Raw genomic sequence first — 12,641 nt, 5'->3', positions numbered from 1 at the left:
GTACTTATATAAAAGTATCCCATATGTAAGATATTATCGCGTACGTATGAGATAAGAGTTATCCAATAATTTTTTCATTGTGCGGTTCATAGTTTCTGTAGGCAACAGTTTAAAATGTGAAAAACAAACTTTATTGGAATAATATAAGAATAAAAAAAGAAGTCTATGAGAACCTGTGATCCACATTGATGGTTTCCCACAAATACTGATGTTTAAGTAACCCTTAGAGAGTTGGAGGAAAAGCTGAAACAGTGCGATACCCGAAAAGGTGAGGTAACATTCTACCCCCTTCACAAAGTAACAGCTGCTTAAATTACTACTGAAATGATCCTCATTATGTTTGAAAATGATCAGTCAGATAGCAGTTAAAGAAATAGAAATGCATTGGTCTCACAGATCCTTTTTGCTACAGATTCACAATTAAAGTCATGCCAACGTTTCTGCTGTAGGATTGCCCATATCTGCACACAGTTTTCTTTACTGTCACCGCCAGGCTCTCCTGGTTCCCAAAACCTGAAACAAATGAACAGCGATCAGTCCCTCACCTGATCTAATCAAACAAACATTTTATGTAAATTAACCCACAAACAGTGAATTCAGACAGTATTCTGAACACTTCACTTTCTGTGCCTTTTATTGTGTTGTAGATTTAAATTTAAATGGATATATTTACCTTTTTTGCCCATAAATCTACAATCAATAGCCCGTAATGACAAAGTTTTAAGAAATGCCTGCAAAACTGAAGTCTCTCTTTCTGTAAGTATTCAGACCCTTTGCTGTGGCACTCCAAATTGTGGCTAGGTGCATCATGTTTGCTTTAATTCTCCTTGAGATGTCTCGAGAGCTTGATTGGAGTCCACCTATGGCAAACTGAACTGTTTGGACATTGTTTAGAAAGTCACACATATACCTGTGTATACGGTCAACAGTTCATGCTGTTTGCCAAGCCATGAAGTCCAAAGAACTGTCTGCAAACCTCCATGATCAAACTGTGGTGAGGTATAGATAAGAGCAGGGACTGAAGCCATTTCTAAACTTTTGAGGGTTCCCAGGAGCACAGTGTCCTCCATAATCATAGAATGGAAGACGTTTGGAACTATCTGGACTCTTTAGTTGGCTGTCTTGAACAAACTGACAGGTCTTGGTTAGGAAGATGACCAATAATCACTTCAATAGAGCTTCAGAAGTCTTCTGCTGATATGGAATAACCTGTTGGAAGGACTACCTTCTCAGCAGTACACCGTCAAACAGGTGTTAATGGAGGAAGCAACTCTTGAGTAATAGGTAGAGAACAGATTAAAGGACACTAAGAGTATGAGAAAAAATTTTCTCTGGCCTGATGAGACAGTGCTTTGTCTTATATACCATGCTAGTAATTAGGGCTGCTCTTGTCTGCACAGTCCTGCTTTGTATACCTGTAACAGTTTATACTGTTGGTGTTCCAATATTAAAATTTAATTTTAGGTAAAGGACTGTGAACCATTTTAAATATTTGGTACAAATTCACTTTAAACAATAAAGATCTTTCAGCAGCAGTAGTAGTAGTAGTAGTAGTAGTAGTAGTAGTAGTAGTAGTAGTGTGTAGAGTATAGTTATCTAACACATTTAAAAACAGCAAAGAAAGGAATTGAACAAGCAAAATATAACTTAAAACAAAAAAACTTTGCAAAGATGCACTATGAAATAACAAAGTACAGTAATTGCACATTCTGCGTAACAAAAATATATGGACAACTACCTGAGTGTATCATTTAGATCATTAGAACAATCTAGATGAGAACAGCCCATTCAACCCAACAAAGCTCACCAGTCCTATCCACTTATTTCCTCCAAAATAACTTCAAGTCGAGTTTTGAAAATCCCAAAGTCCATCTGTCCATGTCACTACTTGGTATCTTATTCCTTGTTCTATGGTTCTTTGTGTAAAGAAAAACTTCCTAATGTTTGTGTGAAATTTACCCTTAAAAATGTCCAGCTGTGTTCCTGTGTTCTTGAAGAAATCATTTTAAAATAACAATCTAAATCCAAACACATCAATCATGTCACCTGTTAACCTTCTTTTGTTAAAACTGTATAGGCTCAGCTCTTTTAATCTTAGCTCATAATTCATCCTGTGTAGCCCTGGAATCAGCCTAGTCGCTCTTCTCTGGACCTTTTCTAGCGCTGATATGTCTTTTTCGTAGCCCGGAGACCAGAACTGCACACAGTACTCCAGATGAGGGCTCACCAGTGTGTTATAAAGCTTGAGCAGAACCTCCTGTGACTTGTACTCTACACATTGTGCTTTATAACCTAATATTCGGTTAGCCTTCATAATGTCTTCTGAACACTGTCTGGAAGTTCATAGTGTCAAGTCCACTATGACTCCTAAATCCTTCTCATGAGGTGTACTCTCGATTTTCAGACTTCCCATTATGTATTCAACCCTAACATTTTTTGCTTTCTATATTTAATACTTTACATTTACTGACATTAAATTTCATGTGCCACTAATCTGCCCAAGCCGGCATGGTGTCCAAGTCTCTCTGTAATGACTCAACTGATCATAGATTATGTGCTAATCCTCCTAGCTTGGTACCATCTGCAAACTTAACCAGCTTGTTACCTATAGTATATTCTAATCCAAATTATTTATATATGTTTATAATACTGGTGGCCCTAGCATCAACCCCTGCTGGATCATACTCTTAACGCCAGCCAAGTCTGATACAGTCCCTTGCACCATAACCCCCTACTTCCTATGCCTGAGCCATCTTACAATCTACAAACACCACCCCAAACTCCCAGTTCTTTTAGTTTGATACCTAACCTCTTATGTGGAACCTTATCACATTCTTTCCAAAAATCCAGATAAGTAATATCATAAGCTCCACTTTGATCATATCCTTTTGTTGCTTCCTTCTAGAATTCCAGGCTGTTGGTTAAATATGACATCCGTCTTCTGAACCCATGCTGACTGCTCAATAAAACTCCTGTTCTTGCCATGTATTGCCCAGCCTTTCCCTTAATAATTCCACCCATTCATTTACCTGTGATGCATGCTAAACTTACTGTCCTAAAGTTACCTGGCTCTACCCTGTCACATTTTTATATATTTATCTTTAAATTTATCTCTCATCTGAAAGTATGTTTGATGTATGATCTTTTATTTGTTGCATGTGTTTGTATTAATTGTTTGTTGTTTGTATTCTACTATTGTCACTAGTATTAAGGGGACACTAGAACACAAGATTAATTTTGATGAGAACAGGATATTCAGCCCAACAAATTTTCCTAGTTCTTCTTCCATAATTTCTCCAAAGCAAAATCCAGTCAAGTTTTGAAAGTCACCAAAGTCACTCTGTACTATTTAATCCATAAGTGTGTGCTTCTTTTGTTTGAAGAAACGGTTTCAAAAATGTGTGTGACACCTACCCTTAGTAAGTTTCCATCTGTTTTCTTACTGAAGAGTTAAATTTAAAGTAACAGGTGATCTCCACTGTACTCATTCCTTTCATAATTTTAAACATGTCAGTCATGTCACCTCCTGATCTCTGTTTAGTTCCTTCAGTCTTTCTCCATTGCGTGTATTTTGTAATTTTGCATTCAGCCAAGCCACTCTTCTGTGGACTTTCTCTAGTGCTGCTATGTTTGTTTGTTTGTGTGTAACATTGAGACTACAGTACTTCAGGTGTGGCCCCACCAATATGTTGTATAACTTTGAGCATAAACTCCTTTGACTTGTACTGTTCATATTGTGATATACAACCTAACATCCTTTTAATCTTCTTAATGGCTTCTTTACACTGCCTATATGTAGATAGTGACGATTAACTACTCTCATAAGGAATGCTTTCAAGTTTTAAACCACAGATTGCATATTCAAATATAACCTTTTTTACTTCTTATGTGCAATACTTATATTTAAATAATTACATTTAATCTGCAGGGTGGCATGGTGGTTGGGTGGGTAGCACTGCTGCCTCGCAGTTAGAAGACCCGGGTTCACTTGCTGGGTCCTCCCTGCATGTAGTTTGCATGTTCTCCCCATGTCTGTGTGGGTTTCCTCCGGGTGCTCCAGTTTCCTCCCACAGTCCAAAGACATGCAGGTTAGGTGCATTGACGATCCTAAAATTGTCTTTGGGATGTGTGTGTGCCCTGCAATGGGCTGGTGCCCTGCCTGGGGTTTGTTGGCTGGGATTGGCTCCAACAGACCCCGTGACCCTGTAGTTAGGATATAGCAGGTTGGATAATGGACGGATGGACATTTAATCTGCCAAATGTCTCTTGAATGATTCTAGATTATCTGACATTGCACCTACAGTATTTGAGTATCATCTGCAGACTTAACCAACTTGATATTTATAAGCCTAACTGGATTTTTTTATCTTTATTTTAAATCTAATATCTATCTAATTGTGATAAATAACCCCACATTTGACCTTCTGCAAATCCAGATTGAGGTGACCCTTGAAAATATATTTTAAAAACATGTTATGGTGTTATACATCACTCAGCATTCACAACAGGTCCACACAGTTTAGGTAGGAACTAAACTGTCTGCGAGTGCTTCACAAGCTGGAGAGGCAAGAAGGTTGTTTGAGGGGCCCAGACTATCTGGCTTTTTGAAGATAGAGGCTATTAGCTTTTTAAGGAGAGCCATTAATAAGAGCTACATGCAGGTATTTGTACTTGGCTTGCTGTTAGTAATGCTGAACAATGTGACAGTGGATAGTAGAAATTGATGGAGTTTGCTAATACTGAGATATAGCATGCATGTTAGGGGGAAACATATGATGAGCCTCTGCTTTCTGTATTCTTAACTACCTAGATCTGAAGCACTGGTCTTTAGCAAGGTGAAGAATTAGCTTGTAGCATGCAGTTACCTCAATCAGCATGAGGTAAAGATAAAAGAGCCATTTCACAGTTACAACATCTACATGTGTATATGTCGTGTGTTTTTGGTGATGCAGTTCAGAATTCCAAGATATGCATTTATGATGAGGTTCATTTGCTTAATATATATTCATAACCTAAGTGATTGCACTCTACATAGCTAATTTATTGAATATACTATAACAGCAGAGTAAGATTTACTGTATGTGTTCAGCTAAAAGAGAAGAACTAACATGGTCACTTGATTCCAACAAAATTAAAGCATGTTCATTGTGGCATATTTACTGCTTGGGTGGCGCAGTGGTAGGGCTGCTTCCTCACAGTTAGGAGTCCCGGGTTCGCCTCCGGGTTCTCTCTGCGTGGAGTTTGCATGTTCTCCCCATGTCTGTGTGGGTTTCCTCCGGGTGCTCTGGTTTCTTCCCACAGTCCAAAAACATGCAGGTTAGGTGGATTGGCAATTCTAAATTGGGCTTGGTGTGTTTGTGTGTGTCCTGCAGTGGGTTGGCACCCTGCCCGGGATTGGTTCCTGCCTTGTGCCCTGTGTTGGCTGGGATTGGCTCCAGAAGACCCCTGTGACCCTGTGTTCGGATTCGGCGGGTTGGAAAATGGATGGATGGATATTTACTGCGCACATCTTTGGTGGGGTTTACAGGAAGAGTCAGTAGATTTATTATGTAACTGATTATATCTGACAACAAATGATAATTATGTCAGCTGTGAAATATTTTTTATTCAAGAATATGTCAAAAGCCAGTAATATTTTATTTGTATGTATTCTCCTATATTATTTAATTAAGTAATTAGATGGTGTGTCACCTAAAAAAAGGGGAAAGGGTTATCTGTAGTTGTCACCCTTTGCTTCTACCTAATTTTCTTTTGCTGCTGGTTTTATTTAAAGCAGGATGTCCCAATTTAAAGACATTTTCTTACCGAGTATTTGTGTCTAAGGTTTTGTTGTCCACCCAAACAAATTGGTTTTCTTTCTTCTGATCAGTCAGGCCAATCCAATAACCAGATTTTTTCTCTATCACGATGTTAGTTTTATTTTCTAAAAAACTCTGTTAAGAAAAAAAATGAATTGGTGCAGGCGTTATATAATTAAACTCAAACAATTGTGTGTATTCACTTATAGGTTTGCATAATGGTGAAAGATATAAAAACCTGGAAAAATAAAATATGTTTTCCATTTTTTGTTAAATTCTAAAGATACTGTGAAGTGATAAAGATTAAGCAAATTGTCCGTTATAAAATTTCTAAATGAAAAACCCTAAAATGGGTGGAAAACAGAAATCTAAAGTATTGGCAAAATAAAAGGACAATTTGACTAAAACACTAAACCCAGACGTTAGAATTGTCTAATCTTAGAAAAAATCTAGCAGAAAGTAAAATAAAGCAAATTTCTATTCGGGCTCTTCAGTGTTTCAAGCTGTTTTTTGCTTAAATGTCCCTCCCCCTGCTAACACAATCAACTGTCAAAAGTATAAGTTTGCCATCTTTTCATACAAAATACAGCACATCAGCTCACATAAGCAAGTGTCAGTGATGTACAAGGAATATGCTGCTTTCCAGTGCTAATGGAGGTATGATAAATATGACAGCCCCACTGGGAAATTTTGAATGAACCCAGAGAGCATCAACAAGAGGTAGAATTCAAATACAGCTTTAATGCTGATTTTGCTGAGTTCTGATTTAAAATTGACCTTTTCCTTGCTTTCAAATTCAAACTGAACTGATAAGATCTTTTCAGCCTCCTTTTTCCAATATATTGATTCCAATTCCATCAGGATAAAGTGGGTACCTCCTCCTCTGCAGATTCCACTATCACCAGGTGTCCACCCATTGACAGGCACTGCTCTTGACTCGACTGCCAGGTCAAGGTATTGTTGGAGAAGAAGTAACACTTGGACTGAAAAAAAACCCAGCCCTCTGGACATACAAGGCATGTCTTTCCTGGAGAAAAATAAATTAAATATCATATGAAAATGAGGATTTGAGGATTTTGAGGATTTTACTCACTTTGCAGTAAATCACTTACCTTGTGACAGGCTTTCAACAGAACAGAAGAAACTCTTCAGTTTTCTAAACCTTGCTAACAGTTCAGCATGGCTCTTATTCAGAATTTCATATTGAGACTGAAAGGTAGCTAGACTTCCCAAACGTTCACTGTAGTTGTTAGTCAAGTTGTAATGTGCACTCTTTAACTCTTCTAGCTGTTGCTGCTTGTCATTAAGTTTTGTGAAATCTGAAAAACGCAAGTCATTTGAATATAATGAGTAATAAAAAGTAATATCTCATTAAAATATTGTTTTTATTAATTTAAAGGAAGTGTTCTTACTGCAATTCAGTCAGTCATTGTCCAGTCTGCTATATTCTACAACAACATAGCACATTTTCATACAAAAAGTAGTCTCAAAGTGCTTTACATAATGAAGGATAGAAAAATAAAAAAAACAGTAAGAAAAACAGAATAAGTCAACATTAATTAACATAGAATAAGAGTAAGGTCCAATGGGCAGGGTGAACAGAAAAAACAAAAAAAAAATCCAGATGGCTGGAGAAAAAAATAAAATCTGTAGGATTCCAGACCATTAGACTGCCCAGTCCCCTCTGGGCAGCCCAGTCCTATTCTAGCACAGGGCCACAGGGTCTGCTGGCCAATCACAGCCAACACAGGAACAAACCCCGGGCAGATCGCCAGCCCACCTCAAGGCACAATTTAGAATCACCAATGCACCTAACCTGCATATGTTTGGACTGTGGGAGAAAACCCACGCAGACACGGGGAAAATATGCAGATTCCACACAGGGAGGACCCGAGGAGCGAACCCAGGTCTGCTTACTGCAAGGCAGCAGCGCTACCCACTGCACAACCGTGCTGCCCTACTTTAATTCAAGAAGTACAAATATCACATGGTGTTTTTTTTTTTTCTTTTCCAGTTCTGGTTACACTCAGACCCTTGATATCTGTGGCTTCTAAGTAGTTTGCATGATTTCTTCAGTCCCTGTCTCTTAATATTACATATATTTTCAGATTGTGAAAAACCCAAATATTTTCTGTTCCTATTAATTTCCTTAAAGGATGTTCCATTACAGTTTGGTTTAGAATTAAAGATTTGTTATTTTTGTTGTGAACAATCAGCACGCTCTTACTCCTGAGCCCCTCTTTTAACAATTTTAAATCATTATTGCTTTTTCTTGATACATTCCTGGGAGGCATGGTGGTGCGGTGGGTATCACTACTGCCTTGTAGTTAGGAGACCCGAGTTCGCTTCCCGGGTCCTCCCTGCGTGGAGTTTGAATGTTCTCCCTGTGTCTGCGTGGGTTTCCTCCCACAGACATGCAGGTTAGGTGCATTGGCGATCCTAAATTGTCCTGTGTGTGTGCGCGCGTTGTGGTGGACTGACACCCTGCCTGGGGTTTGTTTCCTGCCTTGCACCCTGTGTTGGCTGGGATTGGCTCCTGCAGACCCCTGTGACCCTGTAGTTAGGATAAAGCAGGTTGGATAATGGATGGATGATACATTTCTTGTCCAACCCAGTGTTTTGTTGGTAGAATCTTTCTTTACTTGTAATATTCTTGGTGGCTTTGTAGATTTCCCCAAAACAGCTCATTCATTCGGTGAAGCAGCTTGAGATGTGTCACAAGAGTCTTATTGCCACATGGTGATTTTTTTTAAATTAGCAGAGGAGCACTTCACATTCTGCAATCTGTGACACACTCAATCATGTGTGTCCTTCCATGAATCAGTGCTTTAAAAATTGAATGACAATTTTACATTTACTTGCTCAAGCATTTTTTTCAGAAAAATTTTTCATTTCGTATTGTTCACCTGCAGACACATTTAAAATTTTCATATGATCTGTTCTAAAGGTTTAGGGTGTCCCCCAATTTGGGAATTACTTAAAAATGACCAATTAGTCAGCTGACACACATTAATAACGGTTCCCAATAATCTCTTTTTTGACAACACAATGCTCTTCTTTCATCTCTTTCTCAATCCAAATACAATTTATGTCACTCTTCTTCAGATAAGCCTTATCCAACTCTATTCCCGACTGACTCACGAAGCTGAAGCAAAGGAATTTCTTTTCAAACCAGAGCTAAGAGGATTTTCGGTGCAACATTATTGCCTTCAGGAAATATTTCTGGGTCAGTTATAACAAACAAGACAAACAACACACCTTTCGCAAAAGGTAGCCTCCATATTTTGAATAAGGGTACTCAGTTCTTTGACAAATATTAACTTTTTTTTCTGTCTTCTTTAGCTACCCCCAATTTGATCAAATCCTGTGTTTCTGAGGTGGGTTTCTCATTTCAGATAACTATGCCAGTAGTGTTGCTGTTCTCCAATTTATGTTAATAGGGATGTCACATGCTTAACTAGCATTTCTTTTTAACTCCCCACTTTTTCTTCTCCTTCAGACACTTAAGGCCAGGTCGCATAAAATGCAGTCACAAGCAATACTTCTTGTCTAGCTTGCTATGTTTTCTTCCCGGCATTTTAAATCTAGCTTCAGTCCTACCAACTGAAAATTTCATCGATGCCAGCTCTACTTCCAGTTGTAGCCGGGATGTTGATTCACTCAGCCACGAGGGTACATGAACAACCACCCTACATATAGGTTGGTCCCTCCTTAGCTAACATTAAAGAAAACAGCTCAGTATGAGGCTGCATCTCATCCTCATTGTCACCGCCACTGGTGCTTGCTCCCTGAAAATGTGTTCTTTTTTAGAAATGCAGGACGTACCTGAACCTGAATATATCCCTTCAGTAACCAAACATTAAGATAAGAGAAATATGGTACATAATGATTGACTCTCAATATATATTACATATATAATCATTAATATCTAGAAAGCTAGGCTGAAGAGAGGCCATTGGTACAGTACAATCATCATCCAGGTCTTCAGTGGGAAATGCTGATGACTGTCCATCTGGTTTGGCAGAGTGCAGGAGACACTGTTTTTAAAGATGTCTTCTGACTCATCATTCCCACACATTTTGCATAATCATTGAGTTATTTGTCATTAAATACCAGGTATGGCCTTCAGCATCCACACTTTTAGCACATTAAGTGAGATACGTGTGGTCATTACCATATGTGATTAGGCTCTCTAACTCCCCAGAAAAGCACCTCTTTCCCTATCTGCGCACAGCCCACTGGATCTAATTACTCATGACCTCTGCCTGATAGTGGTCGATTAGGCCTGCTTTAATCCCTTAAGGACCCTTACTTCAGCAGAATGTATGCTAACACAATTAAACTCACAAATCACAATTCTTAAATAGTTATTTCTCAGTTTTAATTTCAGGCATCTAAACTCTTATGCCAGAAAGACTATTGCTTTTCACTATGAAGGTGCAGGTGACACAGCAAAGCAACCAACTGAGAAAAACACAGAAAATCATGGACAAAGGATCATGCAGAAAAGAGAAAGAATGCACTCCGATGCAAGAGGAATCCTTCAATTGAACCTGGAGAAATAGCAAAGCAATAACCTAACACATGATATCTGACTTATTGTAGTTCTTTCGTAATTGCGGCATGTTACATAAGCTGAAACTATATAGATATAATATAAAAAGGCGACACCCCTCCCTTTGTGAAACGGCGGTAAATCATATAGGAAAAATAACTTAGCTTTCTTTAATGACGTTTTACGTAGCATAACAGACAAAGGAAGCCATGACAAGAACCCAGTTCAGGAGTTGGAGCCCGATGTATACAGTCTGCCATTTTTGTCACTGCGTTGGAAGGATATTCCGGATTGGATGATGTTATCTCCCATCCGTCTGTCAGCTTCAAAGGTGTGCCGGGCAATGTTCCAAGGCTTTATACTCTTTCTCCATGTGCAGGCCCCCACTTAGGTAAATCATGCCATTCCTAACAAAGAAACGAAGATCCAATCTCATGCTGACTCTCACACATAGAGATAGTGCATGTTGCCCATTCACAGTTGTCCTTATCTTGTCTTCTAATGCTTGCCTAGCAGTTCTTAATGTTGAGCCCCTGTGTGCTAAATCTGCCCTTGTGTTAGCTGTACATGTGAGTGGATTTAGAAAATATTTTTTGTACAGAGCACAGTGACATATTAAACTTATGTACTTATTACAGGGAGGAAGGTCACCTGGGGCCTCATGTATAACGCCGTGCGTAGAACTCGCACTATAACATGGCGTAAGCACAAAAGCCGAAATGTGCTTACTCACAAAAATCCAGATGCAGGAATCTGTGCGTACTCCAACTTCCACGTTCTTCCGCTACATAAATCCCGATCAGCGTGAAAACTAACGCTCGTGCACGCGCATTATGTAACGCCCCAAATCCTCCCAGAATTACGCCTATTTGAATATGCAAATCAATATAAAGCGCCCTTAAGCGCAGCCTTCTGTGAAAAGACAATGGGAAAAGCACGGGGAAAATATAAGAATTTCAGCGAATACCAAGTGGAGGCAAAGGAAAAACATACTATTTGTTCAAATAAACGTGGTATAATCAACAAAATGAAGTTGATCGAGTGACATAGCGTGTTGGAGAAACTTGAAAGCTCACATTCACAAAATCGCACAGTGCCGAAATAAAAAAGAAGTCACATATCAAAGTTGCCGTGAAAAGAAGAGTTGTAAGCCCACTGTCTGAGGGTGATATGAAAGCTTAGGGTACAGAGAAAAAGGCACAGTACAAACTTTAATCTCAAATTTTCCACTTTAATCACGTAGTTTATTTTGTCATTTAGTAGAACATTATAAACTTCATCTTAAAATCGTTTAATTAACCAGTTTCTCAAAATTACATCGTAATTAAAGTGACGTTAAATGCTTTGTTTTGTATTTGATCTTCTAAGTTCTATGTGTGTGAATCACTACTTGCTTCTTAAACTGGCTCTCTTCCTCCAACTGGACACAGAGTCCATTACATTTGTGATATTACAGCTCTCTGAATAACTAAAATACTGAGATGTATCGTGATGTCATTTTCATGATGATAGGAGCTAAAGCACATTATTAAACATGTGTTTCATGAGCCTTGCTCATGACAAGCATTATCTTTTGTCGAAAGTGTTTTTAGCTGTGTTGATTTTCTCTTTCTGTTTTATATTCAGCAAGAGTCCTTGCTTTTCTTTCCCCAAGTAACCGATCGCCACACAATCAGCTCTGTAATAGGCGTTAAGCCATCTGTAAGCTTAATTCTTCGTTTAAAGAACATTGAAATATCTTAGTAGTACATGTTTAATTATTCTATCCTTCACGACACTCCCAGTGAAGAATATAGATTATTTAAATGAAGTTAAAGTTTTATGTGTATAATTTAACAAACATATTTTGCTGCATTTCACCTTAAAAATGATATTCATATGTAAATCGCGCTTTATAAAGTGGCTCAGGTTGTGAGATATTATAACTGTAGTGCAAGTTTACAGTGGGGTGATTGTACTTATAAGTACAAACAGTTCTACAAGGAGCAATTGATTGAGTGCATTTAAAGTTCTTGGGATTAAACTGTTTCTGAACCGCGAGGTCTGTACAGGAAAGGCTTTAAAATGTTTTGCAGTGGCTGGTCCTTAAAGCTGTATACCGATAATTCTCTTTCCGATCAGCTGCTGCTGTGATTCACACTCAGATACAGTGATATAAATACTCCGAGTCGTGCAGTGAGAGTAATATGGAAAAAGATGATCCGCTGTGGCAACTCCTAACGGGAGGAGCTGAAAGAAGAAGAAGAAGAAAAGAAGAAGAAGAAGAAGAAGAAAAAGAAGTGAGAGTA

General features: G+C 38.5%; 1 protein-coding gene across 1 annotated transcript; it reads right to left on the bottom strand.

Moving 5' to 3' along the window:
• Positions 1 to 365: 365 nt before the first annotated feature.
• Positions 366 to 9,969, bottom strand: LOC120528865 (perlucin-like protein). The gene is made up of 5 exons (XM_039752943.1): positions 9,912 to 9,969; positions 6,911 to 7,117; positions 6,674 to 6,825; positions 5,806 to 5,933; positions 366 to 513 (listed from the first exon to the last, which is right to left on the bottom strand). Exons 1-5 carry the CDS (start codon positions 9,967 to 9,969, stop codon positions 366 to 368), a joined length of 693 nt encoding a protein of 230 aa, XP_039608877.1.
• Between the last annotated feature and the right edge of the window lie 2,672 nt (positions 9,970 to 12,641).

Source organism: Polypterus senegalus, chromosome 4 (assembly GCF_016835505.1).
Source record: "Polypterus senegalus isolate Bchr_013 chromosome 4, ASM1683550v1, whole genome shotgun sequence".
Taxonomy (NCBI): domain Eukaryota; kingdom Metazoa; phylum Chordata; class Cladistia; order Polypteriformes; family Polypteridae; genus Polypterus; species Polypterus senegalus.
The sequence above is the reverse complement of the archived record's forward strand: the minus strand, read 5'-3'. Positions and strand labels throughout refer to the sequence as shown.

Coding starts and splice junctions, on each gene's coding strand:
- LOC120528865 (XM_039752943.1), bottom strand. CDS start 9,969: ATGACCACACGTATCTCACTTAATGTGCTAAAAGTGTGGATGCTGAAG. Junction 7,118..9,911: donor GATGCTGAAGGCCATACCTG/GTATTTAATGAC, acceptor TGCGTTTTTCAG/ATTTCACAAAACTTAATGAC. Junction 5,934..6,673: donor TGGAATCTGCAGAGGAGGAG/GTACCCACTTTA, acceptor TTTTCTTAACAG/AGTTTTTTAGAAAATAAAAC.